This window comes from Lepidochelys kempii, chromosome 1, assembly GCF_965140265.1.
Source record: "Lepidochelys kempii isolate rLepKem1 chromosome 1, rLepKem1.hap2, whole genome shotgun sequence".
Taxonomy (NCBI): Eukaryota; Metazoa; Chordata; order Testudines; family Cheloniidae; genus Lepidochelys; species Lepidochelys kempii.
In genome coordinates, this window is record NC_133256.1 from 333,790,916 (window position 1) to 333,808,870 (window position 17,955).

The 17,955-nt window shown below is 40.0% G+C and overlaps 1 protein-coding gene across 17 annotated transcripts in view; it reads right to left on the reverse strand.

Annotated features, from left to right (window-relative positions):
- Positions 1-1,341: 1,341 nt before the first annotated feature.
- The window catches only part of SEMA3D (semaphorin 3D), a 196,006-nt gene continuing 179,392 nt past the window's right edge, over positions 1,342-17,955 (reverse strand). For all 17 annotated transcript variants that reach the window (XM_073328648.1, XM_073328657.1, XM_073328656.1 and 14 more), the window contains one exon: positions 1,342-9,787. In XM_073328648.1, coding sequence (XP_073184749.1) covers positions 9,359-9,787 — 429 coding nt within the window. In that variant the 3' untranslated portion in view covers positions 1,342-9,358. The remainder of the gene's footprint in view (positions 9,788-17,955) is intronic.

Genomic DNA, 17,955 nt, shown 5'->3' on the forward strand with positions numbered 1-17,955 from the left:
AGTCACATTGAAAGAAGGTGCTATTGGGCTGTTAGGAATACAATCCTGTCCTGATAATGTCTATCGCCTCCAGAGAAAGGGAAATGCCTAGAAGATGTAAAAGGAAACTTAGTTTTAGTTTCTTCCTGTCTGGCAAGAACTCACTTATCAATAGCTGGGGTGTGAAATCCTCACTTCTGTATTGTTTTGTCATTATAGTTCCCACTTTGCTATTGTTTATTTGTATGGTCTCTCTCTGGTTCTGTGATTGTTTCTGTCTGCTGTATAATTAATTTTGCTGGATGTAAACTAATTAAGGTGGTGGGATATAATTGGTTACATAATCATGTTACAATATGTTAGGATTGGTTAGTTAAATTTCAGTAGAATGATTGGTTAAGGTATAGCTAAGCAGAACTCAAGTTTTACTATATAGTCTGCAGTCATCAGGAAGTGAGTGGGTGGGAGGGGGGGATGGGGAATTGGAATCATGTTTTGCTGAGGGAGGGGGAATGGGAACAGGTACACAGGTAAGGCTTTGTGGTGTCAGAGCTGGGAAGGAGGACACTAAGGAAGGAAACTGGAATCATGCTTACTGGAAGTTCACCCCAATAAACATTGAATTGTCTGCACCTTTGGACTTCGGGTATTGTTGTTCTCTGTTCACGCGAGAAGGACCAGGGAAGTAAGTGGGATAAGGAATAAGCCCCCTAACAGCAACTAGCTGTTCTTTTTGCTCACTCTAAAATTGGATCAAATATATTACTTCATAGAAACCTAAATTACTACCAGTGTCAAGTAAACTTTGAATTTCTTGTCATTAACATTATAAATCTCATTGTGTGTGAATAGGCCCACAAGTTCTTCCAAACGGCCAGATTTCACCTCCTCCCTCCTTTTCTCTCTTGGAGTAGTGACGTATTTAGTCAGCAGCCCCACGGATTTCACAGAGACTAGACGTGGAGTAATGTACTACTCGCTGTGAGCAACAGCATGCAGAAAGTTTAGAAAGCTAATCCATTTCACAAATGCTGTCGTGTGAGCTTCAAAGAGCTCCTTGGTTGTATTATTAGTTCCTTAGGCCAGGTCCACACTACAGATGTCTGCCAGCATAACTACATTGGTCAGCGGTGAAAAGAGATGTGATCCCTGATCGACAGAGCTGTGCTGGCGGAAGACCCTAGTGTAGATGCAGCTGGCAAAGCTGTCCTTTTACTGCTATACCTTGTTTTGTTGAATAGGCATTTTCACTACACCAGTACAAAAATACAGACTTGTTGGAGTAGCTGCTGTTACACTAGGATTGATTTGCTGTTAATAGTATAAATGTATTCCTACACCAGTAAAGCACTCCTACGGCAAACATGGCCTATGTCTTCCCACTTCCATCTCACTTTGCAGTCTTTTTTTCTTTGGAAGCCCATATTGTACTATTTGGTATGATTAGGGGGAAAAAATAGACAGCAAAAGTTCTGTCAGAATTTGCTATTTATTATAATAAAACCAAAATATACATTTAACAGTTTCAGATACCTTTGGATTACAAGATTGGAATTCCTGTTAAAACAACAGGATTGCCAAGCTCAAAGCTAGTTAGTGACCATGTACAACGCTTTACTTATGATGTTACATAATTAGCTATATTGGCTGTAGTAGTGTTGTAGCCATGTCAGTCCCAGGATATTAAAGAGAGAAGGTGAGTGAGGTAGTATCTTTTACAGAACCAACTTTTGTGGGGGAAAGAGAAAAGCTTTCAGGTTTACCCGAATGAAGAGCTCTGTATAAGCTCAAAAGCTTGTCTCTTTCACCAACAGAAGTTGGTCCAGTAAAATATATTGCTTCACCCACTGTGTCTCTATATTTAGCCATGGTAATTTACAAATGGGCCCTTTCCACCAAAAATGGGTTTTTTTTCCATATTACTCTATAAATAATGATACTATAAATGTGAAATGGACTCCTTCACAGAGTCAGTCTAAGAACCACTTAAGCCCTATAACATGGTTTTAAATGGTGCATAGTTCTTGTGCTGGACTACTGAAATAGTGTGAGTTTTGTCCTATGTGAAAATATTAGCCTTACTGACAGAATGTGAGGCATTAACCAAATTCCTTTTGGTCAGTCTGCTTGGCCATGACTTTTCTCTTGAGAGCACTTGGAGAGGTTTTGAGCAGTTTCCTTTCTTCCCAGCCAGACTTATGCTGAGATATTTGAAATTTTCTGTCATTAATTGTGGGGGAAAATGCACTTCATACAAGTGATGGAAAAGATTATAGATCAGTCTCTCTTGATTTGTATGTTTCATAGATTTCTGTACTTCTTATCCAGTAGTAATGTACTGTAGTTTTTACAATGTCAACATGTTGACTAGCAAACTTAAAATGACATTTTTACATTTACTTTACATAGAAATCTCTTCAATTTAAGTCATGAAGAAATCATAAGTAACAGAACTTAAGGAATCCTTTAGAGCAGGTTGATTTTTTTTTAAAGTTGGGTGAGTTTTGGAAAATTTGAAAGCAATTTTCATGATGCCATTGTTCCCGGTATTTTCATTTTTCCTGAATTTTCTTGTATAATAATAATTCATTTTCAAACTAAAATTTTCAAAAAATGTTTTTTAAAAAATGCCTTGTGACTAAGGGCTTGTCTGCGTGGGGAAGTTTGTGTGGAGTAATAAGCTAGGGTGTGAATTTAAAATGCACTAGCTACCCGTGTGGATACCATTACGCTTTAAAGCACACAAAGGTGCTCTTAGTGCAGAGTAAGCATGTCCACACAGAGAGTTAATGTGAAGTATCTAGTGTGTACGAGTTGCTCCACACCAGCTACTCTGGGCTTTTTTCCTCATGTAAATAAGCCCGAAAATGACCATGCAATCTTCCCTCCCTGCACAAATATACATTTTGAAAAGCAACAAGCAGGCAATTATTTTCTTTACAAATTTCTGTTGATTTTTTTTTGACAAAATAGAAAACTTCAAAAATATGAAAACTTTTTCCAAAAATATTCCATTTTTGGAAAATGGCCACATTTTGATAAAGTATTTTTTTCCTTTTAAAATTTGACCATTTCTAGCTATCAGAGTTTTGGAACTTTCGATAACAAATTATATAACTTTAGGTGGTGCTTTGATGTATAGTAAATGCAAGTTTTGTAAACTGATCCTGGCTTTCAGCCTATAGGCAGATATATGGTACTGTCCTATGAAATGCTAAGTGCTTTCAAAACTCATTAAAGTTGTGAAGCCCACAAGGCTCTGCCCGGAGCAGCCATGACACACCTTAGCAGACAAGTTATCTGCCTAAGCCTTCTGTTCCAGTCACTATTACCATGTATGTTGAATCTTCAGAAAATGGCTGGTCTTGGACATGGTTCCATTTAACAGCAGGAATAGCAAGAACAAAATGAAAGAACACAAAAAGCAGCCAAAGGCACTTATATATAACAAGAGTAATGGAGCAGAATATAAAACACCACCAAAATCGAGACATGTCTGCATCCATTAAAAATATCATGACTGCCTATGAGTGGACAGATGACTTTCTTGGCACAGACTATATGAAACCATTAACTAGCGGTCTATAGCAGTAATAAAAGTCACCTGGAAACGTTTTTCTTGTTCTTACATCACCCAGAAAGGTTTTTGTTTTAAAGCACAATAGACATTGATTTTAAACTGGGGAATTGTACACAATAACAATACAATAAAGAGGGAAAAGACCAACTTTAAACAAGAGTTTCAAAATCTCATTATTGAGGCAAATTTCACCTTCCGATCTGTGATTTGTCTTTCCAGATCTGGTTTACATCTGTCAGCCACTGAATAGTTTTGTGTCAAAACATTAGGAAAGTTTGTGGTAGACACTAATCTATACAAACACAAGTGCTTAAGAGAAAACATTGTCTGAGATGAGAATATGTTAAGGGGCCTTCTAGTATGTTTAACTTTATACACCAAGCAATGAGCCAAATCCTGAAATCTTCACTGATTTTCCTAGTTTTTTCTTAATGTCAGCAAGAGTTTGCCTGAGTGAGGACTGAGTGAAAACCAAGGAAGGATTTGGCCCGATAACTTGAGACAACAGACTTGGATTGTGGGTTATAAAAACAAACCTGATCAATTAAGAGCCCAATCCTGCGTCTGTTGAAGTTTGTAGCAATACTGTTGTCCCAGTATTATAATTTATTTAAATATTCAGCACTGTCAAAATGTATGCCTGGCTTGGACACTTTTAGGTTTATCATCATTAAAATACTATATGGAAGTAAAAAACCCAAGATTTTTCACAACCTTAAAATTCTTTCATGAGCTGTTCTTTTATCCTTCCTTTTCCTGCCTATAATGAATTTATTTTATAAACCTGAAAAGATAGATTACAATTACAAAGGATTTCACATATCAGCTAATCACAGAAGCCTAATTCTGAGTAATATTTGTGACACTAAGGTAAAATATAATAAGGGACCACTTAAATTTTCATAAATTGTAACAGAATATATTGGAGAGACATGTGGACTTGATTTTCCTGTTATGCAGGTGTAATTCCACTGCCTTCCATGCAGTTAACTCCTGATTCTCCTCTGTATAATGAATCTCTACATAGTTATCTACACTCTAGGCTGCATCTTGGAATAACTTGCTATAATTATTTTGGTTAGGTTCAGATCTATATTCTACTGAAGCCAATGGGACTTTGGTCACTGACATCAATGACTGAGCTGGCTCTGTAAGTATTTTTAACTCATACTAATCAGTTGCAACAACCTTGTGTTACACATAAAATAAAATGCATCCAATTACTTATGTAGGTCCCTACAAAACAGTCATACACATGACAGCAGTTTAGTAGGAAAATCATGTTCCAATAACCATGTATTAATTTTCGATAAGGGATTTGTAAATGGTAGGTGCATATCAAGACTTACATAGATTTGATTAAAATTTCAGAGCATTTTAGACTACGGCCCAATTCTGATCTCATATGAATGTAAACCAAGAGTAATTCCATTAAGTTTAATTCTGTACATCAGTATGATTGAGATAGGAATCAGGGTCCAATGTCTAGTTGAGGACTGGCAAAATCAAGGATCTTGGCTCCTCAGTATATGTGTAAATGTAACTGCTTGCACAGAAAACTGTGTCTGTGATATGAATACATTTTCACACATGTCCTTAGAATGTTTACCAGCAAAGGAAACAATTTATCAGAAGAAGAGTTAAACGCTTTATTCCTTTGTCCGCTAAGCCCACTGCCAGTTTTGTTTTAACTGACTTCTGGACTACTACTGTATTTAGGGACCTGTTGGATCTTAAAGCTGGCATCAGTTTTTAGAATTCTAACAACTACAATACAAGCTGCACTGGATGTTCTGACAGCCTGTTTGAAATGGATGCAACTCAGACAAACACCAGTTATCTTCTGAAGTGGGGGGAGAAGGAATTATTTTATTTTATTTTGTTGAGGTAGGGGAAGAGCATTTATTACTGATTGAACCAAAGTAATTTTTTTTAAAGTCTGCACTTGGGGGATCTGTTTAGAACCTTCAGTTATTAATGTGGAGGTAACTTTTTCCATGCTTAACCTAAACTTTGGGTATCATTACAGACGCTCCCCGGGTTACACAAGACCCGATTTACACAAATTCATACTTACGGAAGAGATTCCGTGAGCTAGAAATAGGAGGGGGGTTTTTTTGCATAACATTTGGGTAAACGTTTCCGACTTATGCAAAAGTCAAGTTATGCAAAGTTTTCCGGAACGGAATGATTGTGTAAGTCGGGGAGTGTCTGTACTTTTATTGAGCACTTTAAGGAGGGTGGGTTCAGTTTCAGTTTCCTGTTGTGGCTCATTATACAGCCCAGCAGCACAATGGACCCTCAAGTCCCCATTTTGAAATTTAAGTAGACCCAGGTTTGTGCCTTTAAATTATATATTTAGGAAGGGAATCCTTTCTTGTCTAGCTCTTGTTGCTACAATTCCCTGGGTTAGCTCATTCTGTTCTCCTTGAGACTGTTTTGGTGATTGTACATTACAGAAGGATCCACTACTGTTACTCCTGACCTTGGTTATTGACTCAATATCAAACAACTGTCTAAAGAAATCCCTTCTTATCCTTCCTCAGTGTTCCCTGGACTATCTATCTAATTTACTGGTCTCCAGGGCCCCTTGGAATCATGACCAGCGTATCATCTACTATGAGAAGCAGTGTGCTAGCTCAGAGTACATCACTTATAAAATGTATTGAACCACAGATTTTTATCTGCACAATATTATTAAATATCCCTCCCCGGGGTGGTATGAATCCAATATGGCACAACGACTTGGAGGATACTGAATTTATTTCCCCAGGATAGAAATGGCCTCATTCCTCACTTGGGGCTTCACTCTGCTACTTCACACAGGAGAGTTGAGGTCAGTCCTCTGAGAGGAATCCTCTTGCAAGAATACTTAAAATAAAACAAAACCCCTTGAATTTAAGAGTAGTAACATTTTAATTCAATCTTTTATGCTCGCAGTCCCAGTGGTGCAGCCCTTAGGCCCTCAAGACTCCTGTTGAAGTTGATGGGGAGTTTTGTGTGAGGATTGTAGCGCTAGGCTCTGCAAAGCTATTTAAACCTAAAGGAAATCAATTGTGTTCAGCTCTTAAGGAAGATGGAAAAAAGTACCAACCAAACAACAAACAGCTCATTTAGGGCCAAATCCTGCTCACCTTATCTCATTGAGTAGGGCCACTGAAGTGAGTCCATGGTTCTACTTTTATGAATAAGGTAAGTAGGGTTTGTGCTGTAATTAATAATTACACTACTCAGTCCAGTCCTGCTCCCATTGACTTCAGTGGGAGCAGGAGCAGGCCCCTTGTCAGTATATGTAAGCACAGGCCCAAGATGGATTATTTGATGGTAGCACCTTAGCTTAATCATGGCGTGGCACCACTCATTCCCAGAAGGACCAACTCTGAGAGATGGTACTTTCTGGACTGATAAAATACAACACGGAATACATCGGTGGGTTCTGTATGGTGACTGCAGTCATTCTTAGGCAAAATTTTTTTAAAGTGATTCAAGATTTTGTGTGTCTCATTTTTGGGTTTCCAACTTAAGATTCCTTAAATGGGCCTCATATTTACAGGATAACACCCCATATGGAGTCTCAAATTGGGCAAGAAACATCAGGGCAGTCAAAATCACTAGTCACTTTTGAAAATCTTGACGTAAGATCCTATTGCTGTACAAGCTGATTTCTGAGCATAATGCTTACTATTGTGAAAAGTTCTACAGACATTAATAGGCTACTCAGAGTAATAAAGATTAACCTTACTAATAAGAGCCCAGGACATCAGTCTCTTTGATTAAAGGTCCTGTACAATGAAACTCCCCTCTCATCTTTTATAATATTTAACACTTGCAGAGTACACTATCAAAGTACTGAGCACAAACTACCTAATACCTTCTAATTAACTAATGTATCTCTTAATGAAAAAACAAAGAATATAAACCCCGTCTTTATACAATACATGCACATTCAGTTTTAGTTTTTTTACAATGAACTTGAGTCAGCTGAGGTTCCTTTCTCCGATCTGAAAAACACACCACCATATTTGTATCATTTATCAGAAAGAAAATGTACAATGACACAGATTGTATGGACACAATTATTGATCTGGGACTGAAAGCACACACACACTAGGTAGCAGATAGGGATAATCTCCAGCATTCAGAGCCAAAGTTCTTGGTTCCTTAATGAATTGCACATGAATTACATGGGTTTTCCACAGACTTTGCTATCCAGACATGTAGAATGCATGAGAAACAAGTAAAGTCTGTCGGTTTAGTATCCATCAAAGCTTCCTTCCATGTGAGGACGTCGCTAATTTGTCATTTCACACTCAAAGAGGCGTGAAAGGCAAAAAGGGGGAGGTTTGGTAGAGTGGGGGAGAGGGGCTGCAAAGCATGAGAAGAGGCAATAGGCCTGATTTTGATCTTGCTTACACTAGCGTAAATTGGAAGAAAGTCCAATGAAGCCAATGGAGTTATACTGGTGTAAATCAGATCTGAAGGAAGCACAGTGTCTCTTGCTCATACAAGAAGATTTATCTTATTAAAGAGCAGAAAGTAAAACTAGGAACAATTTACAAATGATGCTATTGTAAATCACAAAGCTGCTCCTCTCTAATTTGTACTTCAGTTAATTTACACATGGGCTTTTTTTGTTTTTATTTAATTATAATAAAAAAGTATTAATTCCAACACCACAATACCTTGTTTGAAATACACAAGACCTTTTATAAAACAAATACACAAGTCTGAGGAATGTCTGCTCTTTCCCCATTGTTATACCTGGTGTAAGAGCACTGTCAGTTTCTGTCTGTCACTAAATATGTTTCCCTCATTGTCTTTTGTCATCAAGTTCGGGAGGGTTTTTGTGCGTGTGTTCACCTCTCCTCTTTTTTCCACAACAAACTAACCATACTCCAGAAAATGAAGCCAGTTGGGGGTTAGAGTTGTAGAGGTGAGTGGAGACATTCAGGGTAAAATCTTCAGCAAGACAATAGAGGTGAAGGCAGAAATCTCATTATTTGTTAATAGGGTTTGTGCATGTACCTCCCACATGCTTCTTACGAAATTTACTCTCGAGTATCTTGCTGGCAGTTTCAATTTGAGTCAACAGTTCATTTCAGCAGATGGACTGCAAACTAGAGGCTGCTTATGCCCTAATGAATAAAGTTCTACATTTCCTCCTCTTAAGATGTGATTACATTTTTAAAGGGGAAAACGAGTGTTACTTCTAAGCTGATATTTAATTTGATTTTTTGCTTTGCTTCTCTGCGTTAGCAAATGCCACCCATGTACCTAAATATATGCCCAATGGGTAATTTAGTATAGTTTTGCAGATCTGTCATGAAATGGCCTGTATCTATATGGCACCTCCCATCCTTACAAGACCCCCCAGCACTTTTACAAATACATCCACCTACCCCTGAACTGCAGCCAACTCTCGGGTGGAATGTAGCAGTCCATTAATAATATACTGTAACATAGACTTTAAATCTCATACAAAAATTATGCCAGGGAAGCCATGGAACACCCCCATGACATATGTCACGAATCAGCTTCTCACTAAGTGTTAGCTATAAAATCTGAATTTTTCGGGGAAAAAACAGATTTGGAATTATTGCCTTGAGTGCGGTGCTCAAATAAGGAATTTGTCATTTGCTATCGTATTCCAGTATTCCAGTGCAGTCCTGTACAGACCAATAATGACTGTGCATTATCTAATCTCAGTGAGAAGCAACATTAATTAATAGGAAGGATGCACAAAACAGAATACAGTATTTTTGCATGTTAAATGTCCTCTCTTTAAATAGAATATAAAAGCTATGTAGATGTTGGCCTGGCATCTGGGCTGCTGACAGGTTCATGGTGCCTTCGATTTCGCTTTTTCTTCATCTCCTGCATGTGCTTCCATTTTGCCCCACCTTTGTTCCGCTGCCGCCGCTTCTCCCGGTGCCACATCTGTTCACACCACTCCTCCAGGCTGAAGCTGGGGCTGCTGACAAGTTGAATGTAATCCTTGTATCTCAGCCGTGACTCAGTAAGCAAATCTCTCCCTCGTCCCTCTTCATCCTCCGTTTTCTGAGTGCTTTCCATGTGCCCATTCTCTATGACGTTCAAATTTAACTTCACGATGGTGTGAACGAACGTGTGCTCCTGTGCTTTGCAGTAATACGCCCCTGTGTCCTTTCTCTGCAGGCTGCGGATCAGCAGTCCGTATTCCGTTTTGATGATCCTCTCATCAGCCTTCAGCTGTGAGGTTGGACAAAGCAGAAAACAATGCATTAAAAGCACAGGAAAAATAAAATTTGAGTACGTGTTAGGTGGGGAGTAGAGGAGACAGAGGGGATGATTGGCTCAGGGACTGACCATGAGAAATGCAGCCTTTTACCTCTAGGTCACTGGCACATAAGTACCTTAGATAAAGAGATACGTATGGAACCATTTGAATTTCAGAGTTCTACTCTTCAATTGATAACTGTAATCTCATCAGCATGCATTAGTTAAATGTACATACAGTCTGAGAGGATAGAGTCACCAAGAAATAATACAATTAAACAGACCAAAACAACAGCAAGGTAGCTGACTTTCTCGAAGCAAGAGTTGGATAGTTAGCTGGACAAATCCCATTAGATTGCAAGCTGTTTGGGGCAGGGCTTATCATTTTATTCTGTTTGTAGAACACATAGCACAATGGGGTCCTGGTCCATGACTGGGGTGCCTAGCCATGACCGCAATACATATAATAAATCAATAGTAATAACTATTAAGACAATGAATCTGCTTCTGATCTGACACTGGGTTTACAACAGTGTAAACTCTCTTAACTTCAGTGTGGTTACTCTTCATTTACACCATTGTCAGTGAGATCAGAAAAACGTCAATGCTAAACCTCAGGGAGCTAAAACCCAATGCAATTCTTTTATCATGTAGGGTTTACAATCCGTGAATGAGAAAACCTGGAAAAAACAGAGATTTAAAGCTAAGGCTGAATTTCTGTGCATTATGTACCGTATTCACTGCAACATTTGTGGAATTGTACTTGAGATTGTGAAGGCTGTGGAAATACTTGCTATATCTAGCACAATAGGACATGTTAGCCACTGGTGTGCTGGCTCAATGCAATTGGTACCTGAGGCAAACATAGCCATCCATGCTGCCAGCTACTTTGCAAATCTGGTAACCTACAAGTGATTTACAAAATTAATTAAGCCTCACAACCCCTCTCTGAGGCACTGATATGTTAGGACCCTTGCAGATGGAGAAACATGGATGCTAAGTGATTTGCCCAAGGCCACACAAAGACTCAGTGGCAGAATTGTGAGTAGAGCCCTGACTCCCAGTCCCTTGTTCTAATTCCATACCCCAGGGTACGTTCCCTCTGAAGCACGGATGTTGGGAAAGGCAGCTGGTACTTCACAGAGTGCGCAGTGTTCTGCTGCCGCACAGAGGCTGCAGGGGAGCACAACAGCGAAGGGATTGTAGTTCAGCTTGATTAGCCCACAATGCAGCATGCACATTGAATACATCTTCAGCGCCATTAGGGTATTGTTATAATATGCAAGGACCCTGTTTAATTCACTATTGTGCTGAGTGCCTCACTGGAAAAAAAGAAAAAGAAGAAAGAAATCTGGAAAATGTCCCAGACTACACATCTGCCCTTCCAGCATATTTCAGAGGAAGATGATCAGGGAGGCATAAAGATGAGTAAATTAACTGTATTCACAGTGGGTAGACTACACACTGTTTTTATGTGAACAATCTGTATGCAATTCTTCATCCCTAAATAATATATAAGTCCTGCTTCTGCTAGCCTGGCTTGCTACCATGCTAGCTGAGCCACTCTTCAGCCAGAGATGTGCAGCTGTCTGTGTGCCACTTGATGACCCGCTCAGAGAGCACACGTCAGCTACTAGAAAGGCAGGGTGGTCTACTGAACAGAGCTCGGCTCAGCTGGGGCTTACTGGTGGGTTCTGTTTGGTTCTGTCATGGCCACACAACATGGCCTGAGGCAAGGCAGCTCTGGGCTTCAGTTTCCTCATTCAGAAATTGGCGACAATAATACTTACTGAGTCACAAAGGGGAAGTCGGGCTTATTTAATAAGTGTCTGGCAAGTGCTTTGTGATCTTTTGATACCAGGCACGATACAACCCCAAAGTTTGTCTGAATTAAACTAAATTGGTCATGCTCAAAATACAAGCACATTTACAGCAGCTAAGGGTCCTGCAATAGCGGGGAGATGGACTAGGTAACGTAATAAGTCTTTTCTTTCATAGATTCATAGATTCATAGATATTTAGGCCAGAAGGGACCATTATGATCATCTAGTCTGACCTCCTGCACAATGCAGGCCACAGAATTTCACCCACCACTCCTAAAAAAGACCTCACACCTATATCTGTGCTATTGAAGTCCTCAAATTGTAGTTTGAAGACCTCAAGGAGCAGAGAATCCTCCAGCAAGTGACCCGTGCCCCATGCTACAGAGGAAGGCGAAAAACCTCCAGGGCCTTCCAATCTGCCCTGGAGGAAAATTCCTTCCCGACCCCAAATATGGCGATCAGCTAAACCCTGAGCATATGGGCAAGATTCATCAGCCAGATACTACAGAAAATTCTTTCCCGGGTAACTTGGATCTTACCCCATCTAAAAACCCATCACAGTCCATTGGGCCTATTTACCATGAATATTTAATTACCAAAACCATGTTATCCCATCATACCATCTCCTCCATAAACTTATCGAGTTTAATCTTAAAGCAAGATAGATCTTTTGCCCCCACTACTTCCCTCGGAAGGCTATTCCAAAACTTCACTCCTCTGATGGTTAGAAACCTTCGTCTAATTTCTAATCTAAATTTCCTAGTGGCCAGTTTATATCCATTTGTTTCTTTCACCAGATTCTATCACATAGGGTAGTGTTTCCCAAACTTTTCAGGATGGCATCCCCTTATTTGAAGTAAAAAAAATTTTGCAACCCCCTTGCATTTATTGTAAAGTAACAATAACAATGTATCAATGATAACAACGATACGCCTATATAATTTATTTGTGTGTGTGTGTGTTGCGCTGTTGAGAGACAATACTTGACCCTGAAGAGTAAGGCTGGGTAGGCAGTGGTGGAGAGAGATTTTCTTTGATTTAGATTATAATAACATTTCCATTGCCTCGCAAACATCCCCCATCTCCCCAGTTGCCTTTCATGATCCACCCTTTCTTCCCCTGTAAGGATTGCGACCCACCAATTAAGAAACATTGACATGGACAACTTCTGGATGTCTGAGGAAGACAGAGAAATATAGAGTGGGATTTTCAAAACTGCTCAGCATTGGCCTTTACTCTGTTGCCATTAGAACCCGTATGGATTTCAACAGGAGCAGAGTTAGACCGAGTTAGATTTCTTGAAAATTTCACCTAGACATGGCATTGTATTTTGTCAATTGATACCACAACATTTAGTATCCTGCAAAAGTAGAATACAAAAGAGATATTTTAAGTTTTTGAAAAGGCCTATTTTGAAGATAAGGGTTCCCTCACTTTTGCTATTATTATTTCTAAGGCCACCTAAAGATATATTATTAGGTGTCTTCCAAAACAGAAAGCCTTCTCCAAGATGCTTAGAAGCCAAGATTATGCATTTAATCAGCATGGGCATGGCAGTATGAGGAAAGGTTTTTATAAATTATTCTGGGAAAACATGTTCTAATCTGGTTAATTTTGTGTAGGCATTATGAAAAAGGTGGATCTTAAAAAGGGGCTTGAATGAGTTGAGGGTGGTGACTTTTCATAGCAGCTCAAGCAGGTCATGCCAGGAGTACAGACTGGTGTGCAAGAAAGTGCAAAGAGGGCTGTGGGTAAAGTTGATGAGCAGGGCGAAAAGGCTGGTGATGCTGGTGGAGCAGAAATGACGCAATAAGAGACAAGAGGCTCAAACCACTGCTGAGCCCAAGTAAGGGAGTTTCAAAGAGGCATCCTGTGGCTCCCTGACACCATAGTTTAGAGCAGATTAAGGGCTGTTCTACACTATGTCCCAGCTGCAATGTCCTCCAAAGAGCTGTTTGCAGCTGGGAACTGCCAGGGCACAGCTTGCTCTGGCCACATCTCTGATTCTGGAGGCAGAGGGCTGGCTACATTGGTTTAGGGTGACCAGACATCCTGATATTATCGGGACCACCCTGATATTAGGGGCTTTGTCTTATATATGCAACTATACCTCCCTGCAAAAAAGTGTCTTGATTTTTCACACTTGCTATATGGTCACTCTATATCGGCTACACGTCAGACCTCCTACGGTAAGGAAATCTGCAGCCGGCTGTTTAAGCTGGCTGTACACTGGTTCAAAGACACCACAGTGGGGCTCAGCCTATTGTCAGGTAAAACGAAGGACAGAGCTATGGAGGATCTTGAAGAATCTAGAATTAGAAAAGAGCTGTTGGGTCACTTAGTCCATCTCCGTACGAATTATTACCATGCATAATTTGTAATACAGTAGCCTTCATGTGCAGTTTGACACTAGGATGGAGCTTCTCAGATGGAGCTAGGCTGTTCTCGGTGGTGGCAGATGACAGAACAAGGAGCAGTGGTCTCAAGTTGCAGTGTGGGAGGTCTACGCTGGATATCAGGAAACACTATTTCACTAGGAGGGTGGTGAAGCACTGGCATGCGTTACCTAGGGAGGTGGTGGAATCTTCATCCTTAGAGGTTTTTAAGGCCTGGCTTGACAAAGCTCTGGCTGGGATGATTTAGTTGGTGTTGGTCCTGCTTTGAGTTCTGTTCACAGTACAGTATAGTTATAAATGTGCTAAATGTTGAGGTTCCCATCACTCTCCTTGGGAGCCCACACCACGGGCTAACCAACGCTAAGGTGGTTGTGTCTCTTAATCCTAATCCATCTCTACTTTCATTTTTAATGAATAAGATTCTTATTCAAGATCCCATTTACATCTTGGTTATTGATTTATGGAAACTGTCACCCTCTCCTTTTCTGTGGCTTTATTGTTAATTCCTTTCTTATTCTCTGACAGGATGAAATTATGGCTCTGATTTCACACATATTGAGCCACATTTCATAATTGCTTTCCCTTCCACTTCTTTTTTTTTGTATCCTGTTTATGTTGTTTTACCCATAGGTTCAGAACTCTTCCTGTCTTTCCTCTCTACTTTTTCCCCCACAGGACTCTGGAGTTTCATAAACACCTGGCATTTCATTACTTGGTAGTAGATCTTTAACCTTTCACTTGAATACTTAATTTGTTCTTTAGTTTCTGACCTGCAGATGTAAAACATGTTTTATTAAATTTTGAGTATAGTGCCAAGCCTGGTTACGTACGAGATATCATTTTATTTCTGTCATATGTGGTTTCATTATTTTAAAGCGTATCATAACCAATAATTCTGCGGGAGCTATAACGAGTTTTTTAGCAATTCAGAAGACCAGAGATCCCAGTTCAATAATGTGATTAACTTTAAGCAGGTATTTTAAGATGAACATATGATTAAGTGTTTTGTTGAATCAGGGCCAAAATTGTGAGCCACAGAAATTAAGCAGTTGATTATCAACATTCGTCCACTTAGGTCTTCTGGTGTCATGCTTGATTCAGCTTGCAAATAGGTTGCAGTGTGCATGCTATATCTTCTCAATGACAAGGAAGCAGAGTTTAACAGCATTCTGTGTGTTCTTTCAGCAACTTTTAAATAGTTTTTTTATCATTGATATAAAATATTAAATAAAATGTGCAGAGCACAGATTCAGAAAATGCCCGGCAAAGGAATAAGAGGCTCATTTACATTATTTGCTTGATTTTTACAGCATGAATTTGGCAATGGGGGGAAACACAGATTGCCATAAGGATGGCAAATCTTGAAACGGTAAGATAGTAAAGAGCTAAGGATTCAAAAGTGGCATGGCATCAGGTTAGGTCAACGTTTTTTGTCCTTTGTTAATGGTGTGTTTAGATGGCTCCCTCATTACAACTAATTCCATGTCAACTTTTTCACAGATGAAACATTGCACCTGTCTATGAGAAGATAGTGGCTTCAAAACCTGCCTTCCCTCATTAATCAACATGTGAAAAAGCACTATCGGTGAAGCTGAGCTAACCGTGGGTTAGATTACTCCTGGGGGAATTCTGCACCACTGCACAATGTAGAATTTTGCAGAAATTAATGTTTTGCATGCAGAATTTCCTTTCCCCCCCGAACAGAAATGGGCTGCAGAACTGCTGGCCACCACTAGGGGCCACTGGACGTGGCAGAGCCCAGCTCACAACTAGAAGATACTGCGGGGGGAAGAGGAGCTGGTGCAGTTCCCAGCGTGCCCTGAAGGAAGGAGATAGTGTGCAGGAAATTCCATGCCAAGGGGGTATGAGTGTCTAGGCTGGGGGTGGCCATGGCTGGGCTCTGTGGCGGAGGGGGTGTGAGTGTCTGAGTCAGAGGGGGGCCCTGCAGCTGGGCTCTGGGGGAAGGGGTGTGAGTGTCTGGGCCCTGAAAGGCCCCACGGCTGGGCTCCAGGGAAGGAGGGGGTGTGAGTGTCTGACCCCCTGGCTGGGCTCTGCGGGGGGAGGGGGCAGAGAAGCAGGAACTCATCTGTAGTAGGGGTTTCTTTAACTTTCTATTCCTGGGGGAATTTTTGTGTGCGTCTGTATTGTCACAGACATACTTGCTGCCAGGTATTTTGAAATAAATGATTAAATAATTGAAAGTGGCATGATTATATAGTGTTATTTTGACAAATAGAATTTGCAGAATTTTAAAATATTGTGCACAGCATTTTTAATTGTTTGGCATAGAATTGCCCCAGTAGTATTAGATGCAACCGCTGAACAAAGAAAGGGTGGAAGAAACAAAAATAAGGAGCGTTTACTGAGAATTCTCCTTGATCTTCATTATCAGTGGCCTGTATCATCATTCCACTGAGAAAGTGGATCTTTTTTATTATGTGCCATGATGTTACTGTTACACTGGAGAAAATAATAATTGAATTCAAACACCGCTGTAGAGAGAATTATTTTTTTACAATTTTTTTTTTAAATTTGTACTTAATAAAAAATCTAATGGAAAAATCACAAATGTGTTGGGGACATAACAGAGAGACAAGGTGGGTGAAATTTTATCTTTTATTGGAACAACTTCTGATAGTGAGAGAGACAAGATTTTGAGCTTACACAGAGCTCTTCTTCAGGTTTTGGGGTCATAATGTCATTATGTATGGAGAGACATCAGTCACACCATAGTTAAGGTTGAAGTTAACTTCCCATTAGAAGGATAATTTTTAAACTCTCACCCTACACTTACCCAAAGCAAATCAATCTCCCTGAAAATCCACAGGGATATATCTCAGCTCAGGATACAATTTATTTTTTTTGTAATTGTGGAAAAAAAATAATGGTCTGATTTAAGGACCTCATAGAATTAAAAAACAAACAAACAACCCACCATCACCACCCAGTTGGTTAAAGTAAAGTAAAAGAGTGAAAGAATCATTGATCAACAAACTGAAACAGTTAAAACCTTTAAAGAGTAAGTTGACACTGCTGTCGACACCAGGGGATTTCCCTAAGAAAGCACATCACACCACCAACTTATGATAAAAAGCAGATCAGCTGCATCTTCAATAAAATTCTACAACAAATTAATCAATAACTACCTAACATTACATTCCATCCCTGCTGGGCAATGTGTATTTCAGTCCAGGGTTCCCACTAGTCACCATTCAATGGGCCTCCAAGACAAAATTCCCTTCTCAAAGAACCAGGCCTGATACATGACAGTGTATTCTTACATCTTTACTCGATAATAAAGTCTATGCCCATAACTGCTATTCTCCGCCAAACTTAGCCCTTTTCTACACACTGCTTTCATCTGACTCTTGGGTTTTGGGTTGAATAGTCACAGAATCTATCTACAATCACCACCAGAAACTCATGCCCATGGAGTTGTGGCCAAAGAAAATAGGATGTAATCACACAAAAATAATCAGCCACTAACTACCAATGCCTCACACACCCAATTCACCACCAAAAATATCAATACCACAAAACAGAGATAACTACCAGATGTGACTAAAGCCTAATCCCTTAATCCAGGGTAAAATGCACCATGGGAAAAAATGCCTTCCTGTCCCCAATGTGGTGACCACAGCAATAGAGTTGAATTCTCTACCAAACACATAGCTTTCAAAGAGAATTACCAACCAGGCTGGATAGCCTAATCCATGGCCAACATCAGCCAGCCAACGTGGGGTGGGACAGTGCGAAAGAGTGAGCTGCTGGTGAAGAAGCTGAAATATGCTGAGGCTCCCCAGTGGTTTATCTTCCATCCCCCACATCATGCAAGGAGTTAAATCATATCAGTGCATAGGCCGTTGTTTCAAACCATATGGCTTGCTCTGTCCCATGGAAGGGTACATGACAGCCTGGCAAA